The 22516-nt window shown below is 45.1% G+C and overlaps 1 protein-coding gene and 1 long non-coding RNA gene across 4 annotated transcripts in view; one reads left to right on the forward strand and one right to left on the reverse strand.

Annotated features, from left to right (window-relative positions):
* Nucleotides 1-9476, reverse strand: part of LOC105667126 — a 16318-nt gene extending 6842 nt beyond the window's left edge. The window contains exons 1-3 of the long non-coding RNA XR_007227770.1: nt 5388-9476; nt 4898-5318; nt 2844-3862 (exon numbers count right to left, since the gene is read on the reverse strand). This is a non-coding gene — a long non-coding RNA (uncharacterized LOC105667126). The remainder of the gene's footprint in view (nt 1-2843; nt 3863-4897; nt 5319-5387) is intronic.
* LOC100651554 (uncharacterized serine-rich protein C215.13) lies at nt 2905-21560 on the forward strand. Of its 3 annotated transcripts, none has more exons than XM_048414629.1 (2): nt 2905-3042; nt 19423-21560. In XM_048414629.1, exon 2 carries the CDS (start codon nt 19431-19433, stop codon nt 20961-20963), a length of 1533 nt encoding a protein of 510 aa, XP_048270586.1. In that variant the 5' UTR covers nt 2905-3042; nt 19423-19430; the 3' UTR covers nt 20964-21560. The 3 variants fall into 3 exon arrangements, with proteins under 3 accessions (XP_048270586.1, XP_003394118.1, XP_020724260.1); XM_003394070.4 differs by lacking the exon at nt 2905-3042 and adding an exon at nt 11609-13183; XM_020868601.2 differs by lacking the exon at nt 2905-3042 and adding an exon at nt 13254-13736.
* The last annotated feature ends 956 nt before the right edge of the window (nt 21561-22516 follow it).

Here is a 22516-nt window from a genome sequence, read left to right on the forward strand (position 1 = left end):
CTCCATGAAACCATATCCGATTCTTTCCACGGCTGAAAGAATCGAATCGACGCTTTTGAAGCATTCTTGAAGCTTTTTTTACGTATTCGCATGTTCGATTTCCGATTCGGCGAGCGCTGCCAAATGGCGAAAGAATGCTCGTTTACGCTTCCGTTTGTAGACTTTCAAAGTGGAGGAAGCAGGAGTATTCGTTCGCTTGATCTAAACGCACCTTTACAAGAACGTCAAATAGAACGAGATATGCGCGGCGATACGTCGCGACGCGACACGGCGTACCGCGACGTGTCCGAAGATAAAATGTAAGAAAGTAAAACGCAGCTATGCTAGCATCGCAAACTGCGTTTTGCACTTGACACGTAACGCGCCGAGTCGCTTTGAAACTGAGTAAACGAACCCACGCAATAATCGATGACTCGCTCGAGAAACTTGTCGAAGATCCTTCGACTCTGAAACTGGTATCGTTAAACGCAAATAAAAGAAGAAGAAACACGATATTAAATCGTGCCGTATTGCGAGAACGTTACGCGCAAAGGGCGAAACGCAATCGAACTTATTGTTGGATCCTCGAATTTGTATATTTCAAACTTGCCCTCGTTTTAACAGGACTTTGTTTCGTTTTAAAAGCGTGTAACATCATTTTCGTATTTTGTCAGAATTTAAGGTATTTTTGAACGTTAGAAAGATACAATGAAATGGAAAATAACCGAGAGAACGTACGGCTCGTAACCCTAGAACGTTCACAGTTTTAGAAGGTTTAGTAGCATTTCCAAATCTGTGGATATTTTTTAACCCTCTATTGAGCACCCTAGCTTTAATCTAACGGGTGAGAATATTCTTTGGTACAATAACATCGAACGAAGTTGGAGCACAATTATTGCCAGATAGCCGAGTAAGTAGCGTTAGCGGTTCATCCGGGCTAAAAATCACGCGTAGAGACAAAAATAGGAAAACTAAAACAGGCTAAAGAATGAGAACAACGAAATAACAAAATAAAATAGATAAATAAGAATGAATAAAAATAAATAAAGCGCAGTACGACACGTAAGAGACGCGTAGAAATTATGTAGCTTAGAGATATTCCTGAGGGAATCTTGAAGAGAAGGATGCGAACGGTATCGGAGCGACTGGAACGGTGGGAAGAAAGAATGTAGACGGTTTCGGAGAACGGGTGTGAGTCTGGCCGCGACACGATCCGAGTAGCTGGAATCGCGCAGTCACGCTGGCGCCAGTCGTACCGGTAACTCTATATCGATTCAAAGGCACGGTTGTCGACTCTCGCAGCCCCGTCGGGGATACACGACCGCCCAGTTAGCCGAGCACCGATGTATTTATACGACGCTGCCGAGGTACATCTGTTTCCATCCGGGCACGTGTCTACCACGAAATTAGAACGGTCGGGGAAAAGGAAAGACGGGAAAAGGAGGCGAAACCAGAGAAATCGAGCATCGTGAAAACTTGCCAATCTCACCATCGAAAAAGAACCGAACCGATTGCTCGACGGGCTCGACTTCCATCTCTCTTTCCTCGCGGTCCCGCTCGTGAATCCGTCGATTCGCCTCGATGGTTTCTCGATCTAAGCGGGAAACGTTCAAGTACGTATGTATACAGGCAGGTTCGCGAAAGCCAACCGAACACTTGTACACATCTCCTACGAATACATGACGCGCGTTATACGAAACATTTTGCAATATCATTAGCTCTCTTGTGAGAATTCACTGACGATAGGTATATCGGTAAAGTTTGAAACGAATCCGGGAATACACGTGGAAAATAGGCGAGATATTTAGCACAAGCGTATTTCGCAAGATTATTTAAATAGTTATCGATGATCGCGAAAGAATATTTGTAATATCCTATCGTTGTTCTCTGGCCGTTCATTATTTGTTATTAAATTAAAGCATTGTTATATGTTTAAGATCGCTATTCGTAATGTGTAGCAATTATTGAGTATATATATGTTTGCAATTAAATATCTTTCAATTTCTACGTACATTTGTGGGTTCTTTTCAAATTTGACGAATATGATCGCGATAGCGCTGTATCCAGCGCTAGTACCAGTAGCAGTAGAATTTCAAAATGTTTTACATAAAATATACGACATAAAACTTAATCGATCATGCATTTAACTCGAGTATAATCGATCCAATAGTCAGGTGCTTTCAATTTCTTTCTACGCGAGATCGTATACTTTCGTGTTCTCTTATGCTCGTTTTCCAGTGTATATCTGACCTCTCGAGGCTAAACGACCATCGCGGGTGTATTTACGCGATCCGCCGTGCGAGCGAAAGCTTCGACTTTCTCGCATATCCAAAATAACGTTAGCGAATCGTCGTGGCTCCGATTTGCACGGATTCTTCCGTCAGACTCGCCGCAAACGCGGTAACGGGCTTCCACGTAACGTTCGATACGAGTCGTAAGTCAAATTCCGTCGATGACTCGAAGACGCCTAATCACGTGCGTAATCGCAAATGTTTCCACAGCGCAAAGAAAAGTTACTGTTAATATGTACATAGCAAATATCGCGAGCAGCTCAGAACCATCGCGCTGGCCGATTACGTGAATGCGACAGCTTTTAAACGACCATGTGGCGCCAGATGTCGCGCTTCGTGATCTTTATAGCGTAGCACCGCTCTTCGTTCGACCATGAGAGCACACTACTGCACACACGATGCATGAGTTGCACGACGCACGACATACGGACGCAACGCTCCGTCTCTCTTTCTCTCTCTCTCTCTTCTTTCCCTTTCTCTCTTTTGTCCTCTCACTCGCGCACACTGCAAACTCTGGCAAGCGCCTACGAGGCGAAAGACTGTCTTAACTTCGCATTGATAAATTGTACTTACATATCTCGTTTCATAGTTACGATGATAAAGACGATTGTTTGCGCGCGTTCCCCTGCAGTTTCGATCGCTGTGTCTTTCCACGTTGTCGTTTGCCAAAAACGTACGAGGCGAATCGAGGAACGAATAGCGTGAGACGAAGAATGCCGAGCATCACGTGGGCGCGTCAGGATACAAAGACAAAGATGCGGGCAAAGGCCAGGTAATTACGCGGACAGAAGTACGTACAGGTAGAGAAGATCGATCCGTTCTCGGAAGCTGAGGGTATCGGTTACAGCGTGAACAATGACTCTGTTGGTCGTCTGCCGTATTTGGAGTATCGGTGTCATCCTATACAATTCCTCTACCACCTGGGTCATCGAACAGTTGTTCGGTTATACCGGCATTATTACCTCGAGCGGTCCAAAGACACCTGTATAGTTGGTGACGGGTTAAGGCTCTCCGAAATACTCAATCGAGAATACGATTTTCCCCGTTCGATGATTCTCGATGCTTCACGATGCTTCACGATGCTCCTTGATGCTTCTTGATGCTTCACGATGCTTCTTGGTGCTTTCCGTCAAGGACACGACAGTCGCTATACCGTAGCTACGCCACATGGGCAACAAAAAAGGAATCGGCCAGTCGAGATCGAACGTACATCGTTTGGAAAACACAGAGCGAAGGGAAGAAAAACGTCAGGTCATCGTTAGGTTGGAACATCGTCGGTCGGCGAATAGCTCTCGGCAGGTGAGGGGTCGCTTTCTTTCCTTACGACCTGGCATAAATCAAACCTGCGCCAAGGAACTCGTTACGCTCGCTCACGCCCTGGCACCACCCGCGCTCTTGGCATTCGTAAATTTTCCTCGACGAAGAATACAGTCTTGATGCGACTCGGCCTCGCAAACAGTCGACTCTTGCTGAGCTTTGTAACCGATACCTTAAACCCATCCGCATTTTTCTTGCACCTGTTCCACTCATCCTTCCTTCCTGCCGTCTATTCTAACGAATACCGATTTTCAAACCGTTCAAGCGTTAGAAACCTAGAAATTAGAAATTAGAAATTAGAAACCTAGCGCAATGTTCCTTGCCATTAGAACGAACCTGTTGCTTCGCAGCGATCGAAGAATATTCGAACAGACCAGGAAACCGCGTGTCGAGAGTTTTTCGCGAGCGCCGTGACGCGACATCTCGAGCACGAGGAACGCGACGAAGATAGGACGGGGGAGATGGGGCTAACGTTACAAACACGAAAACGAAGAGGATTCGGGACACAGGGTGGAGGATGAGTTAGGTTGGCCGGGTGTGGATGCCGCGGTCCGTACGGAGAATGCAAAACGATGAACGCGGTGTACGTATGTAGTCGACGACGATCGGTGCGACGGAGAGGCGTACAGCCAGGGTGAAGAGCGGTAGGGTGGACGGTGGCGACGAAGCGTGTGCCGGAGGAGAGTAGAGAAATAAAGGCAATGAATGATGCCGTGCGGCAGGTGCACGGTAGAACGTTTAACGAGTGGTTCGCTCCCAGACTCCGTGCACCTGTAACGCTTGGACCGGACGGATCGGCTCGCAACGAGACTCGTCTCCCTGTCTCCTCGTCGAATTCACGCACCTCGTTCCTCGTGTTCCTTTATTCGCGTTATTTAAAAGCTTTTCAACGACGAATCTCGACGGATGGTGATCTATTCCTCGACCATTTTACGGAATATTGGTTAACGCGGAAAATTAAAGAAACTGGTTTATAACTTCGATCGCCTGTAATATCCATCGCTGGGAGGGCGAGCACCGCGATATTTCAACGATCGTAAGTCAGGAAGCTGCAGCCCTCCAGCTTCGGAACGTGAGAAATAAACGACGCCGCATACGCGCGAGATGAAATACGATCACGGCACGGCTATGCTCGGAGAAAAGCCGCTTAAGAATGCTCTCGGGCTCCATTGCCCTCCTATCCTCAGCCCCTTCTCACGCACACGTGTACGCAACCGACCAACGTCGCATCGTCTTTCTCTCTTTTCTTTTCTACCTTCTATATTCTATACTATACCGCAGCTCACTCATCCCATTCTCGATCGACCCACCTGTTGAGTTCCGGCAATGCTCTTTCCCTGTATTGCGTTCCGTCGCCGCCGCGACATAACTTTTTCGCTTTCCACCTCGATACCAACAACCCCCTGTTCGAATCGTCGAAACTCCGCATCTTCCCATCTCCTTGTCTTGTTCTTGTCCATAGTTTTTCTTGCGAATCTTCACTCTGCTACCGTTTACGTTCGCAGCGTTCGTCAAGCAATTTCAGAAATCCTCCGCCTCTTCGCTTCGTTCCGAACCAATCGAGCGAGACCGTGTCTCGGACCTCGAGAAAGCGTTTAAAGGACGATTATCCGATCCGAGTTTTCGTCGATGTCCCTTCGGATTCGAACGGCTACGAGTTACGACGCGGAGCCTTCGAAACCACGTGCATACACCGCAACTCGTGAATACGTGGGCACCTTCGATCGATTTCTAATAACAGTGCTTACGATTAAGATACACGTACGAGACAATGGCAAGTTAAGACTAGCACTCACGAACTTTTTCCGGAACTCCGTAGGAGCAACTGCACCTATCAAGGCCTTTCGAAAGCCATCGGGCTGCCAATGCCATTAATTTTGGTTTGCCGACGAGCTCTGTCACAGATGTGTGCAATGTGTGCAAAGTTTTGGTTGACAAATTCTAAGAGACGCGAACGTTACAGTTTCGAAGTTCCCAGGAACGCACGTGTAGCCGATGACCCGACGTCACAGTGCTCTACAGCGCGTGTAAGATGATAAGAATGCCCTGGAAGGATCTGGCCAAGGAGTGGGGGAGGTGACGAACCTTCTGGCAAGAGGAATGAGTCGAACAGCTCAGCGCTTACCTCAGAACCTTGAAGGCATAAATAAAGCCATTTAAAGAAATTTATTCATAACGTATATATCGTATGAAGCACAAATGGTTTGATTAAATGGTAGAAAAAAACAGAAAATTCGTCAGAGTGCTCATCAATTTTAAATATTATTGCTAGAATCACGGTAGCCTTTTTACCAATTTACGAGAATCTTCCTTCCTATCGTATGTATAATTTGACACTCAAACGCGCTGAGAATAACGAACCTCTTAAAGAGTAAATCTGCCGCATAATGTTCGACGCTCGCAGATTCCAATTTCTTCGTTGCATACTAATTTACAAGAGTAAATTTTATCACGCCGCTCTTTATCGTTCAATTCTATCGATCAAAAGAATTCATCTGACTGTTAATTCAATGTTATCGTTCGATCGATGATTTTATCAATTTCATTTTATCATAAACGATCTTAGATCTTCTTATCTGTAATTTTGAAACAATATTAGCGGCACGCGTTTTGGATCGTCCCATGTCCTTCGATGAACACGATTATTCTCAGCTATTAACACCAAACCTACCAGCGCCGGTCAAATTGACCGCTCTCGAACTTCTACACAAATTTAACCATATTCAAACGTTGTCATACAGCTTCATAATTTCGGACTTTTCCTAAAACATGCATACAATATATTTTTCGATAATTACTGTTAGCTTGCTCTATTCATTTTCTAAGAAAAATTTGTATTTTGCCTTGCGTACCGTAAGCGGTCAATTTGACCAGCCGACAAAATATTTTAGTTATTCTTAAAATAAATACAATCAGTACAAAGAAAAGGCTATCTCAAGGTCAGATAACAAACAAAATCAGTAATAACAAATAACAATAGTTATTATATCCGTAATTTTATTATAAAACATAATCCATCCCTCGGTCAAGATGGCCACCAGCTGTCAAGACTCAGGCCCATAATAATCCTAAGAAACCTCCATAATATTTACCATTTTTTACGCCCCACCGTTACAAACATTTTAAAAATCGAGAAATTTCTTAGGACTATTGCTCATGGCTATAAAACACAGGAAAACGGGTTTTTCCCAACACCACGCTCGAGTAACCGTTGATGGAGAACGGTTAACGCTCATCGATATTTTCGTATAAATATCACTGTCACAGACCATATTCTTACTTGCTATCGTCCTTTCGACCAGAATATACCTCAGTTTGTTGGTCAATCAGTCGTAGTGTTAAACCCTTTAAATTTATGGATACCTGATCGTCGACGTCTGCTATCGACGACCTATCCTTGGACATAAAACACCAAACGGCTTAATAAACTGCCCCGAAATTTTAACGCAATTCGGTCTTCGGATTTCTCCGCTCACTATTATACACTGTCCCCTTCTCTGGCAAGAATTTCACTCAACCCGCTGCGGGCAACATAATTGTATAACGTAATACATATAATAGGCTCATTACAGACGTAAATTCGTATTGCGACAAGATCAGCTTCTTCTCCTTTTCCAACACCTTCAGGCGTATTCTACTTTCTCTACTTTCACGCTAATCGTTATATAGCACAGAATGTGCAGGCGGTAAACAACAAATAAATAAATATTACATTCCGTCAGAAGTAAGCAGCAAGCGTTCACATAGCGTTTGAGCAATAACGTAGGTGCACGCGTCATTCATACAGATTCCAAAGACGAACGAAAACCTTTGAATGCTGTTCCGAAACGCGACAGAAACGGATACGGCGGATACGGCCTGATAGCCGACAAAAAGTAAACGTGAACGTTATCGCCCCTTCGTCTTCGGCGATGATGCTACAGCGAAATTAGCTGTCCAGCTGCGACAGAGGTGTCAATTAACTCCGAGCTAAGATATCGAGTCAAAGTTTCATGCGTTGGGGAGGATCGCGAAAAGAGAAGAAACGAAAGTCAAGCGAAATTGATCGAGAACGATGAAATCGACGTGCGGATGTCGAATGGGATCGATCGACCGATCGAGTCGAGTCGAGTCGAGTCATCGACGGGACGAACACTCTCGTCTTCTCACGGTTGACAGCGGCAGGTGCGAAGAACCACGCGATCCTCGCGAAATAATTCGGCCTACCGATGACACGCGCGGCCCGACAGTGGCGTTCCTCGCTGCGTCCACGGCCACGGCTCGCAGAGCCGGAATGATCGCCACCTGCCTGCGCTCCACCCATCGACAACGATCCAGCGTAAATATTCCGAACCTTGACTCGCAGAGAAACTCGTTCGAATCGTGAGAAAGAGCCACTCATCGGAAATAACTCGGAGATAATCGAGCGAAACGATCGACGTTTCCAATCGAATGTTATTCACGTTTTTCGTTTACTGTCTCCAGGTAGCCTTATACGTATACCGCGCACACGTGTATTCTATCTCTCGTGGAACGTTCTCTCGCGTAAGTAGTTTAATAATAAGTGTATGAACAGCGTAATGACGAATATAAGATTCGAATAACGCGTACAAGTGGTCATTGGATGATTCGTCGTTGAAGTTCGTTCGTCTCGGAGTTAGTTTTCGAAAAAATCATGTTTGAAAATGGATCGACCGTTCTTGAACGTAACTAATTCCGCGCTGAACAGCACGAAGTAATCAACGATCCTAAATCTAAATTCGGGACTGATCGGGCCTGATCCCCCGATCGTTCGCTTCGAGAGGCAAAAGGCGATCTATCGGTGGGGAACTGGTGTTATCGATTCGCGTATTCTAAATTCAGGCTAATTGGCAATGAAACGATAAAATCGCATGCCATCGGCTAAGAAATACCTCTGCGACGAAAGTTCTGTAGGAAATTAACCGTTCGACCAATCATAGAACAAGGAGCGTTCGATATTGCCCATTAGTACGATTTTTACCTATTTCCTCTCGTTGTTATCCGACAGAGTTTGAATTGGATTTTCAAGAACGTATACCGATCCAGGGACGAAAGACTTATCATATACATATACATATACATATAAGTACGTACGTATATACATATGGGGAAATCCATATGCGTTGGTCGTTCGCGCAATTACGCGCTTTTGTGATTCGAGTCAACGATACGGATTCGCAACAGGCGTAAAACGTGACTATCGACTGAGGGAATCAAGGGAGGAGGAAGACAAAACGAAACAGGACTGCGAGCGCATGCTTCGCGAACACGCGCATACATACAGCCACGAATAGACGGAGGGGGGATAAGAGAAAGAGAGAAAGAGGGATGAGCAAGGGGTAGGGAAGAGCAAGGACATATGGCAAAGCTTTAATAATTGAAGCTGACACTGGCGCAGATGGGAACGCAGCCGCACGGTCCGCCCATCAAATATTTAGAGATTATAAAGTACGCACACACGTACACACACATAAACGCCACACATGTTACTATGACGTCGTTTATATGTTTCCTCGTAAACGCGTGTCCGCGTACGTACATCGCGAAACGAATAATCGCGAAAGTCGTCCAAACGAGTATCTAAGCCGGTAAAGCTATTAAAATACGGACTTTCGATTTGCGATCGTTGCTTCATCGCAACGATTAAGAAGTAAGATTTGTATCGTATATTAGCGGTTAAGATGGAAAGAATAAGCAAAGAAAAAGATAACGGAACAAGTTGTGGAAGAAATAACAAAGATTGGAAGATGCGATTAGAGGGCTGACGGAAATGATAGTTTTAGAAAATAACTTCTAGCGTAGACTCTTAGTGCGTAGTATAGTAACTGGGTTAATGATAGCGTACGAATAAAGCGTAAGAAGGATAAGTGAGAAGATCGGACGTGGAAGCGTATGGTTGGGAAAATTGCAAGCAGATCGTATTCCTCGGCCGCGAGGGCAAAATCAAATGAATTAGTATTGTTATTATTACTATGTATCAGCGTGCGACTGATAGTCGAGAAGCAAGAGCAACGGCAGGTGCATGCGCCGCTACTTACGACAGTGGGGATACTGACAAATCGCAACTCGCCCTCGGAAAAGAGAAGACCGTTGCCAAACTTGCCCGACAGGTTACTACCGCATACACGCGCGGAACGCCACCGTCGATCGCTTCTAAGGACCGCGTCAGCTCCACGGTGTTCGTCTCCCAATTCTTTCGAGCGATGTACCCTCGTTCCGATTCGCACATCTCGCGATCGCATTCTTCCGACGAATACGTCGGACGACATGGACAGGACGAAGAGTAGAAACAGGAGGAGAAGAAGAATTCCAACGATTGGAAAATAAGGGAAAGAGAGAAAGGATGAAACGTCGTTGCCGATGGTTCCTGACAGATTCGGTAAGGCAGATCGAACGATAGAACTCGGTCGAATACGCTCGTCTCGCGAGGACGGCGGTCGGTGCCCTTGGGAATTTCCTTGGCCTTTTTCGTCACATCTGGTAGACACACGTATCCCGACAAATCGGATGGTCCGCCAGTTTCGTCGTCCTCTCTCTCTTTAATACCCTTAAGGCACCCCTATCCGCGCATATGTTTCGCAGATATCATACGAACACGTTCGCACCAGGGGTTCCCTCGGTCCTTTTTCTCAAGACTCAACCTTTTCATGAAATCTTACCTACGTGGAAACCTTCGAAACTTGTATGCCAACGCCTGCTTACAAATGTGCCGAATACGAGTTCACGTAGGAAGCAATCGTTGAATCGAACGGCCAATTTTATAACGATGCAACCGTAATCAAAGATGACTCGCACTTTGGATTTTCACGCCACGCGGCGAATCGTTTGTATATCTTCTTAACGCTAGCGCATTTTTCCGAACAATTTTGACGTAATTGCATTTTTCTAACGTTACAAGTGCCTCTTATCGTTGTGCGTGATTTTTCTCTTCGATCTCGCGTTAAACGTTTCTTTAGAACATTATGACTCTTTTCGTTCGCGCGAGATAAAAAATCGAAGCATAAAAATTCGAGAATCGCAACGGGATCAAGGATCATTTGCGCAGGGTAGCAAATCTCGAAAGCGACGGAAGTTGTCGCACGATTCACGATCGCTCGTCGCGAAAACGGTATCGTGGAATAACGAGTGATTCGCGATAGAATGCGATTACTGGTTTACTCAGATCCGTTCGAGAACAGTTGCAACGCGTGATAGCGGCTACGGTATCTCTCGATTGGTACGCGTTATCAGGTGTATCGATCGCACAACGATCGATTCGATTTCACGCGTTTCGTTACAGCTTCGTCGAACAGCGAAGAACCCGACCAAAAGTTGCGATTAGCTATGGTACCTACGTATACACGTACGGTTGGATTAGAACGCACGTGCGACACAATCGTCCGATCATCGCGTCGACAATACCACCCGTGTCGAGTCGAAACAGGGATTAAGACCTCGCGGTTCAAACAGATGGCGAACATACGCCCGTATGACACATCCCGGTCATACCGAGCGTACCCTGCACGATAAAGGAGAAACTGGGATTTTTCGAGTCGTAAATGTCCGAACAACGGTAGAAACCCGAGACGACCTTCTGCCATTTTTGCCGATTACCCTCGTAAAAACCATTTGTTCGAACAGAAATAACAAGACGGCAACTGGTACCAAGAAGAAGTTGGAAAACAAAGATACGTCGAAACGATCTGAAAAGAACAACCAAGAGAATCGTTTCGCCGCGCCCAAGATTCACGATTCGTGGTTAATGTAACCACGGTTAGGCTCTATCAGATAGATTTCAAAAATGGAGCAAATATAGGAAACGAAGAAGGAAAGGTAATATGTTTGAAAGACTGTAAGAATGGTAGATAGGTAGGTAGGTGGGTGGGTGGGTAGGTAGGTAGGTAGGTAGGTAGATTGGTAGGCAGAAATAGGTAGGTAGGTAGATAGGTAGGTAGGTAGGTAGGTAGAGGTAGATAGGTAGGTAGAGGTAGATAGGTAGGTAGGTACGTAGGTTTCCGCTAAACACTGAAGAGAGATTCTCGGTCGTAAACGGTGGCCGACAAACCGGAGTCTCGTAGGCTCGCGTTTCTTTCGCATGCGTAGCACCGCGACACCGGCGCGGCATTACGATCCGCCGCGGGTGGTTGACTCGAAATCGAGTCGACGATGTTTGAAACATTTGCGCGGCAACGAAAGATCGAGTGCGAGAGAGGAGGAAGGAATCGAAGGAGCGCAAAAGGAAAGGCACGAGACGGCCACGAGAAGGGAAGAAAGAGCGAGACCGGTGTGATGAGGTGAGGCATGGGGCAGAAAGGAGAGGAGAGGAGAGGAGAGGAGAGGCCGGGAAGAAAGATGGACGGCGCGGCATGGCGCGACACGACGCACGGAGAAACCGAGTCAAACTCTCGGCCGGCTGGCGCCGTTCTGTCGGCCCCCGCTGCCTCTTGCCGCCAACAATGCGAGCCGTACACCTCTTCCCCGTTTGTTTCGCCTGCCATCGTCACCAACGTCAGCGCCAACACCAGTACCTGTAGTACCGACACCAGCACCGTGACATCGCTGTTCCTACTACCACCATCGCTCATCGTCGTCGACGATAACGCTACTAGTGTGGGATACTCCTTATAGCGAGATGCTTGACCCCGTTGAATCGCAAACTGAATACCGTGCTCGAAACTCATCCGTGTCGTGTGATCCGATCGAGTTTCCAAGCGCGGCGAGACGATGCTTACTCGACTTTCGGGCGCCTCCGCGCGCCAGTATTGGTGCTAAAGTCGATACACGCGATACATTCTCGGAGGGAGCAAAGTGGTGCGGAGGCTGAAAAAGGAACAACGTCCGGTGCGTTGGTAGTGGTGATGGTATCCGTAGAATCGATGGTATCGATACCAGTGGTGGTGTGCAATGGAAATGGTAGTGGTAGTGGTAGTAGTAGTAATGTAGTAATGTAGTAGTAGTAGTAGTAGTGGTGGTAGTGGTGGTAACGTTAGAGGCAGCAAAGTCACTGCAGGCAGACCAGTTGGGACTCCATCGTACGCGCGTGAGATGAAAGAGGCTCGAACGCACGAGGAGAGTTAGTACGTCGTCGACCGCGCTCGAGTAAGGACGCGTTCCGCTATAGCAATTGTCTTTTTCGGTTTTTGGACTCGAACCAACTTCGTACCAACGTACGCGAATAAAATCGTGATCGTGATTTTCTTTTTTCCTCCGTGATTCCGATATCTTTCGATGGTTGTTCGTAAGAACGCGACGAAATTTGAGCGCACAGACTCGTAGAAAGTGTTGGAAGAAGAGAAAGAAAGCGAAAGCGATAGCGGGAAAACTTGAGAAGGAAGAGAGAAGAAGTTGTTGAAGCAACAAGGCGAGGGAAGAAAGACGCGAAGCGTGCAACGCGATTACGCGGTAACCCGTGTACCTATTCGCGGCACGTGCTCGTAGGATCCACTACAAAAAAAAAAGTAGTGCATGAACGGGTGAAGTAATGCGCGTGTGGTGATCAAGAACAAAGAAGACGGTGCTCAACGTGCGCTCTAACGCGCCTTCGTGTCTCCAATTACCCACCAAAATGACCAATCACGTTGTGGAATCGGCCTCCGAATTGTCGGCTTTGATGAAAGGTGACTATCTCTTTCAAAATACAGCTTAATCCCGATGCAGCGTTCCCGCTGATTAACGCCGATCATCGACACGGTCCCTTTAACCCGTTGCGGGTTAGCACTCGGTTTTATTCGCGCGATCACTATCTCTCGATCAATTTCACGATTTTTTACAATCGACTAATTTCAATTTCATTTACCATCGTCCACGATCACGTAGAAATATCGATGCGAATATTTAAACTCCTCCAACTTGGTTTTCGTCGACGCTCCGATATTTATCATATCGTTCCGGATACTTAGCACGAGGAGGATCGTAAACGTTAACGCAATACGAATGTCGTTGTTATTGTGGTGGTCGTCGTTCGGTCGATTGATAGTCTGTCCGTGGTGGGAGTCGCGAAGAACGATAATTATCATTATGAACGGCGCCAGTCGTCTCCGAGCGAGAGATCGAGTGCTTGAGCACCAGCAGCACCGAGTCATGCGGCTGTGAAACCGACTTCGCGGAGGAGAAAGATTGTATAGCCTCGCTACAAGGGGAGCTGAGACAGAACGCGATCCGTGGAAAACGGTAAGACAGCGGAAGGGAGAAGTGACAGTCGATAGAAAAGGAGAATGCGAAAGAGAGATAGGGCGCGGCGGCGCCAGCGTGGGTTGGCTCACACGACTAGCAGGCGAATCGACTTGCACGAAACAAACGACCTCTTGACCAAACTTGAAACTTCTTACCGTCTAATCTCCCTGTACACTTCTGTTCCACGCTTCTCCGAACTTTACTTCTTCCCCCTGTACTTTTTTTATTTACTTCTTTCATCCTCCTTCTCTCTCTATTTTCCATTCTACTCCTTTTTCTTCCCTTTTCCTTTCTCATTCTCTGGTATCGTCGCGGAAGCGTTCATTAACGTTTTGCCCTTTAAAAAGTCTTTTCTCCGCTCAGGTTAACGAACAATAATTGCTCGTGGTGAATATTGCCGCCTATATGCGTGACCATAATGGGCGCTCACTCAGTAACACAAAAGAAGGTGTTTTATAACCGATCGAGTAACGTTTGCCCCGGGCTAACACCGACTATACGGAAAAAGAAAAGAAAAGAATAACCGAGCGATCGGTTCTCGGGGCGATCGTCTCCACTCGACTTAACGAACGGTGGCGCGAACAAACGTTCCATCGAGCCTAAATAGAAACCAAGTAGCTCGCGTTTAAACGCGTTTACGAAGTTAGCGACCGAAACGAAGATCTTTTATAGATATGTCTTTGTAAACTATCGTTCGTTGTTTCTTTTCTCTTCAAGAAAAAAAAATTCGTCCCTTCAATATCGTAGAAGATCGGTCAACGACAGGATTTCTTGAATTAAGACCGTCCCAAGAACGTGATTACCGGGCTAAACCAAACTCCACAGTCGTAAATCGTCGAGTGTAATCGATATCCTATTGTCCGTGGTTACAGGTTAGCACAAGTAGAAAAGAAGAGAACCAATGCTACGGTAAACGTCTAACTTTCCACCCACCTGTGCGCAAAGTCGCACCTGCTACCTGAACCGGACCTCTTCCGTCCTCGGACCCGTTCCCCGCTCTCTACCCTCGTTCCCGCGATCACCGATCTTTCCAGCCACCTTGTTGCTTACCGCTTACTATTTGCCACTCTACCAATTCTCTGAAAAGTCTCTCTCCGTTCCGTTTCTCCCACTTTTCTTCCATTTAATCTTTCTTCCCGATCCTCGGGATATCGTATGTATATGGAAACTCGCGCGGTCGAAAAACATTACGAAACGACAGGGTGCAGAAGGATTCTGATCGACGACGATAGTAGTTTACAGGCTACCTCTTAGAGAAAAAAAGAATCAGAGACTCGATAGCACAGGATGCTTCTCGGAGTTCGATAACGCATCACGACTTCGAAGGATGTCGTCTGTCGTCGATCGTATCGTCGTGTACGTTGCTGTCCATAAGTTATCGGACACTCGTTTATTTTAGGCTAAACGGTCGGTGGAATTTAGAATGTAAATATTTTTGACATTACACAATCTCGTCATTTCATGCAAACGTTAGATACATGGAACTTAATTCATGGCATAGGATCGTGCATATTCTTGTGGAGGATGGTCGGTCGTGTAGTAGTTGAAATGATAAGATTACTCGATGTTGAACCGTCAAATATATTTGAAATAATTATAAATTATAAATGCAGAGTCAACCGTAGATTGCTCGATACTGGTCGTTAAAAGAAAGATCGCTAATAAAATCACTCGAGACTGAGATTGAAAACTGGTCTTCTTACGATCGCGTTCGTGTGTTTATACTGGTCGGGGGAGTACCGGAAAATTTAAATTCACCTTTGTTTGACGATTGCGCGTAGCAGCGACATTGTTTTGCCGGAATTCGTTTATTATTACATTATGTATATCCTAATGATTTTGATACTCGGAGGCAAACCAACAATATGATTGGAGTTGTTCTGTAGCTCACGTGCTGCTACATTTTAATTCGACCGAGTAGCTTAAATAGTAGGGTAAATAATGAAATTAATCAGAAAAGTCGCGTCTACGTTCTACCTATCATTTTGCTCAAGATAAGAGCAAGTGTTCGGCGACCAAAGTATGGCAGTGCGCATACATACAGTAGCTGGAAAAAGTATTTGCACACCACTGTATTTACTCTGTATATTGACGTTTGTATATTAATTTTTACATAAATCGGTAGCGTTTCCACGTAACTATACGAATTTGATAGTATGAAGATGAAACGTGAAATCCGATAAGAATAACGTTTCGTTGGAAAGTTAGCATACGCGCGAATGCTTTTTCCGGTCCCTGTAGGTACGGTATATTCCCCGATAGAGATTCGGACGACTATTTGATATCGCAAATGTGTACTATCGATACCATGGAATGTTTGTTGTCACGATTACCTTCGAGGATAGAAACTGGGTGTGAAGTAAACATTTGGATAATGCAGCTAGAAGGTAATCCCATGCTTATTTTGCAAAAACACGACGCAAGTAAAGTGCGAACCCTATTGAGAACGGAACTGAATCAAACGATCGACTGAAAGAAGAAAGGAGAAAGAGGAGGAGGAGGAGGAGCAGGAGCCGTGGAAGAAAAGTGGTGAAGTCAAGTCGCAACGTTGACGCGGCGCCAACGCAATCGATTTAAACGTTGCTCTCGCAAAACCATCTGGCGACCGCAGTCTTCGCCTCTTTCTCTCCTTCTTCCTCCTCTCTCTCTCTCCCTCTCTCTCTCTCTCTCTCTCTCTCTCTCCCTGTGCATGTGTCAGAAGCAGCATCTTCTTACGAACAATATCCCATTTAAGTAGAGTACAGATTTTTATGCAAATTCATACTTCTATGAAACCTACTTAAACAAATTGAATCTAAATAGATGTTTACTGCAGCCTCCGAGTATCATAGCAACTGTTGTTACGCTTCGCATATTTTCTATATTTTTCCACATTATGTGCAATTGGCGTATTTCTGTAATTTCAAATTTTCTACAAACGCATACATATTTACGGTCTATTAGGTATATATTGTGCGAATCATTCAACGTAGCATTTATTGTCGGAATATCTTGTGTCTTCCGATTTGATTTGCATTTCAAATTACTCGTCGTCGAAATAATTGACACTCTAGATATACATGTGGCTGATACGCGTTTGAATGTTCGTTAGCGCTTCTTCTCTCGATGCGACCACGCCGCTTATTTATAATCTCTGCAAAAGTTGGCGACGGTTTCTTCTCCGCCTTATTTCCAAAGAGCCGCGTCCACGAACGTTACGCTTCACTATTTCTAGGACGTTGGGTCGCATCGCGAAGAAAGAAAACGACCAGCGCATCCACGAGATGAAACGACAGAGTTCTACGTACTACTTACTTACGTTCAACCATAAATTTCGAACAGCGACGCAATGAAATTTAGAATCATCGTCGCGTTCTCAACCCGATTTCTACCTTTAATCCTAACTTCGATTTTCCATTAGGATTACACGCGTTTTACATGTTTGTAACGGCGCGTCTTCCAGGCTCGATCGTTTCTTACTTGTCGTCGATGTTCGCCGACGCATATTGATTTTCGTACGAATCGGCCGACGAAATTCAGATGGAGAATGCAAAGCAAAGATGCGCGAACGTTATAAAAGAAGAAGAAAGAGAAAGGGCGAAGGAGGATCGAAGGACGCGCGAATACGCGAAAGGAGAAAAAGAGCGTCTGGCAAGGGAGTGTCGGTAGAGGGAAGAAACCGCGAAAGTATCACGCCATCACGTGGCTATCCGTTCGTACGTCCCTGACGAAAATATGATCGGAGATATCCAGTCTGCGGTTAACCGTACGCCTTCGCGCGAGTTTACACAGATGTCCAGATGTTATTTCGGTCTGTTTGAACAATTGCCGAACAAGACGACAAAGATGCATGGCGTAGTACGCGATATTCGCGAAAGTAATTTAGGGGCAATCGTATGTCGTGCGTCGAACACTTCTTCCAGCATCGTCCCAAGTTCTGACAGTAACTTATCATTTTTCCTCTCGTGTTTTCGACGTTTCGCTCCTAGAAGCAAAGTCTGTACGTCGTCGACCCTATGCTTCTTTCCTGCCGCATCTATCCATGCTACGTGATTTTAACGAAATTATGAGAAATTTCATTGTTTTCTGAGATGTTCGATTCCTATAGAAGAGTCCTGGTCCTGATTTTTCGTATCAACTGCTTCATACGACATTGACGCGTCGTCAGCAGCAATTTTGAACCATTTTCGTGGCACGAATAAGCTAATTACTAAATATGCGACACACCAGAACATGTATCGCATAGCTTTGGTTTAAGAAAGGACATTCTCACGGCTATCGTCGTTTTTATTTGACAATCTAGGGGAAAGGATGTGAGCACGGCTGACAAAATAATAGGTATCGCGTGTTTTAAAAGTTCTTACGGCACATTTGGTTGAAAATCGTCGGCATAGAACATACAGAACCAATGGAGAGATGAAAAATCGCGACACGAACTTCCTACGACTATGTAGCGTTGGTTCATTGAAACCAGACAGATGCTTGATGTGAACGACAGAAAGATCGAGAGAGAGAGAGAGAGAGAGAGAGAGAGAGGAAAGAGCGGTAATCTTATCGTAACGATAAGTCCTTTAAAGACACGGTCGAACCGCCACCAGGTGTGCGCAAGCTGTTATCATCCAACACGCAGAGTGTTATCCTTGATGGAATCATCCAGGATAATCGTTCGTGTTTCCAACGCTCGTTAAAATATTCGGTAATTTGGTAATACGTTCCGCGCGATAATTTATGCTATCCGATATTAAGCGTTTGGAAAGTTGGACCCAATCGCTTTACCATTCTATCTGTGGATATTAGGTTGTGTTAGGTATACTTGAATAACACGGATGAAGACGGCGCTTGCTGTCGCAATCCGTCGAGTATATTTGAAATAAATAAATGGACGTACACTGCGTCGTAAATACAACAAATAGTTTGAAATAAATACTCGGTATAATTTGTCGCGGAGATACTCGTTAAGCACTGTCGATCTCTAATGATACTGACTTGATACTATCTCGCCCGCGCTCGCGCCTGTTTATTTATACTGGTCGGAGGAGAGTCGGAAAATTCGAATTCGTCTTTACTCGACGGTTGCATGTAGGCAACATTGTTTTGCCCGGAGTTTATTTGTTCTTGCATTACTTGTATTTTGACGGTCTTAATACTCCGAAGCAAAACAACAACATGATTTGAATTGTCCACTAACTCGTGTGCCGCTACATATCTTTCGTTATAGCTTGGTTGTGAAGTATTATTTAACTATTAAGACACGATGTGAATATATATCGATGAAAATCATGCGCGAATAGGAAACCACGAATATCCGGTGAACGGAGGCAATCTTTTGTAGCATTTTCTCTTCCGCGTCATTTTATTCTTACGATGCGTAAATTAACAAAGACAATGCCGAACCAGAAGAGCAACGCGTATAACTGGTATAACATACAACGTAGCTATCGATACATAGGTCGACGATTAAACGGTTTTTTATCGAAGATGTGAAACATATAATGCAAATAAAAAATGCTTCTTTCGTTTTGTAAGGAAATAATAAATAATAAATAAATATCTCTTCCACGAGATATCGTTAAATAGGAAAATCATTTTCTCTTCCAAGCAGTTTAAGATGGTAAATTAGAAGGCGTAGTCGATCGGCGTAATTCAACCGCAAACTCTTACAAAAGAGCTATCTATCTATGTTGCTATCTGTTTTTCATTTCAGTCGGTGCGATGTCCAGCTCCGACAGGGATGCCGGCTTCTGTAGCGGCGGAGACGAGGACGACATATCCGACCTACGCTCGCCAAGCGCCTCGGAGGATAGCCTAGAAGTGCAAGTAACGCCGATATCGTTGAAAAATAAAAGAAAGTTGGCGGAACCACGGAAAATTCACGAACCAAATCCAGCCCCGTTGAAAAAACGAAGGTTCCAACGAATCGAGGAAGAGATCGTACCGGACGAGGAGTCGACCAGAACGCTTCGATCACCGAGCCCGTTTCGACCATGGAGCTATACCAGCAGCAAGAGCATCGATGCGAAACTTTCTTTACCGATTACAACCGCAGAGAGATCTACGGCTAACCAACCAACAACCTGTGTTTTTTCCTTGCTAACGAACGTGCCATCGCCAACGATTCACGTTTCAAATCGAATCAACCATCATCATCATCATCATCACCATCACCATCATCATCGTCACCGATACCACCAACGTTATTGTCAAACCAACGACCGTGATCGCGGCAACGGTAACGACAACGTTCGACAAGGTAGCCACGATTCCGACGACGGTGATACGTGCGAAGACACCAAAGAATCGCAAAGTCGGGACAGTTCACCCAGCGGAGTACGACAATCGACGCAAACGCGTACACCACGAGCTGAGAAGCGAGAACTATCTCGTCAAAAATTTGACAACGCTACCATCTCGTGTGCAATTTCTACGTCCGATACAGCCATAACATCATCGTCTATGACACTGTCTTCGATCGCGCATCCGAGATTACAAGAGGAACCTCTGTCACTCGTGCTGAGAGGCGATGTAACCGCCAGAGTACCTTCGCATCCAGCGGTAAACGGTAACTACGAGAAAACCTGCTCGTATCCCGTAGAACGTACGAACGTTTTGACTGCCTCGTCATTGTCTTCGTCTCTGTTATCGTCGTCGTCGTCGTCATCGTCGTCTTCGTCGTTGTCCTCAACGTCGTCTTCGTCTTCTACCTCCTCTTCCTCGTCGTTATCATCGGCGTCGTCCTCGTCGTCGTCGTCGGCTTCGTCGTCTTCATCTCAGTCGTCTCACCATCAACAAATTCATCGATCCTGCTCGAACAACGGTAATTCTTGCTCGACGACAGGGACAACGGCCGCGATGATAACAGCGGTGGTAAGCACACCGACGACTACGATGACGAGCGTGCAGAGTAGTCAGACGAGGCAACATCCAACAGCGGGACAACAGAGAAACTATAAAAACATGACACGCGAAAGGAGAATAGAAGCAAACGCCAGAGAACGGACAAGGGTGCATACTATAAGCGCTGCATTCGATACGCTTAGGCGTGCTATTCCCGCGTATTCCCACAATCAAAAGCTGTCGAAGCTATCCGTGTTAAGGATCGCGTGTAGTTACATCATGACGCTGGGGAAAATCGTCGATACTGCGGAAGGCGAGACGACCAACGGCGCCTCGTTGGGAGCTTGCGTGGATCTTGTATCTAAAACTATTCAGACAGAAGGCAAGCTTAGAAAGAGAAAAGAAGACTGAGCTCCACGTACGCTTTGAAATTCGAAAACATACGCAAGACAATATGTATGTATATTATTGTATATGTATACGTATAACGAACATTGACCATCAGCGAACCCACCGATCGTTAAAAATTCAAATGACAATAGTAGATGACTAAATAGCCTACGGCGAAGAAATTCCTTTCTCGTCCGTCGAATCAGCGATTCGATGAAATCGTTTTGATTTCGGATGCAAACTTTTTCGTTTGTTCGTTCGAATCGTGAATCATCGATGGTCAGCCGATAAACGATGACAATGATGGTAGTAACGGATAAGTAGTGAATAATATGTATAGTAGAACCGATTGCGGAAAGCAAGAATACGCGATCCCGAATCGAGAGTCGGACGTGAAACGTTGAAACGAGGCGTATAATAAAACGTTGCGCAGCATAAAAATAGCTTTTCACGTTATTTCGACAAAACGTGCATTTGCGATGCGAACAATGCGTGTGCGTTTCGATCGAGCGCGTGAAATCGTACAATTTTACGTTGTAAGACTACCACGAGCCTGTGCACACGTTCGTATTTACTTCTATCGAGATTCGAATAAATAAAACGAGAAACAAACGTAAACAAATTTTTGCCAATTTATTGATAAAAAAGACAGACACTCCTCGTCCTTCGTATCCCTAATGGTGGGAGATGGCTAAACTGTATGTATTAATGCAAATTCATATTTTTACGAATATAATTAAAAAACCAGAATTCGGATAAAAAGCCGTTTTGTCCATAAAACATTATAAAGGCATTATGCTTCGAATATTTCATATATTTTTGCATATTATATACAATTTTGCATCTCCAAATTTTCCATAGAAAATGTTATATAGAAATCCACAGTTTAGATATTGCGGTAAAAACGCGTCGTGATTTGGTCTACTGTGATCTTCTCTGAATGATACACGTTTCCGCAAACAAATCCATCGATCGATCGCAATATCTGCTTCTAAGAAATGGTGTACGTTATCGATGCCACGCATTGACAAAAGTGCACGCTTATAGATCACGGAATCCCGCACATAGTTGTAGTCTAATCGACGGACGACGATATTGGATACCGAAGCAGAAACCCAAACGAAACGCGAGAAACGTTAGCACTTATCGCGCGCGTTTATAAGTCCAAGGCTAAAAAAACGGACCATGATGTAAGTACATGCACACTGTGCCAACGTCCGACATCGTTCATCGTGTATGCAACATATACTTCCGATACACGAAGGAATCGTACACGCGCACCTGCTAAGAAACAGAGGCAGCTGCATTTTATCATTTCACGAATTTAATTCGCTTAATTTTTGGAGGTTACACGGGGCGAATAATAATCACTCGCGTTGTTCTTGTTACACGTGCGATGTGTAAAAAGAAAAAAGAAGAATACGCGAACGATGAAATCGGTGACAGGACAGAATTGCTTCTTTCGATTGCTCTTATATTCCTATTATCTATCTTTCCTGTCGAATAACGGCGAGTCATACGTTGATATCAAAACATCGATTTTACCGATTCGTTTAATATCTCGATTTGAATAA

The sequence above is a fragment of the Bombus terrestris genome, chromosome 3 (assembly GCF_910591885.1).
Source record: "Bombus terrestris chromosome 3, iyBomTerr1.2, whole genome shotgun sequence".
Lineage (NCBI taxonomy): Eukaryota > Metazoa > Arthropoda > Insecta > Hymenoptera > Apidae > Bombus > Bombus terrestris.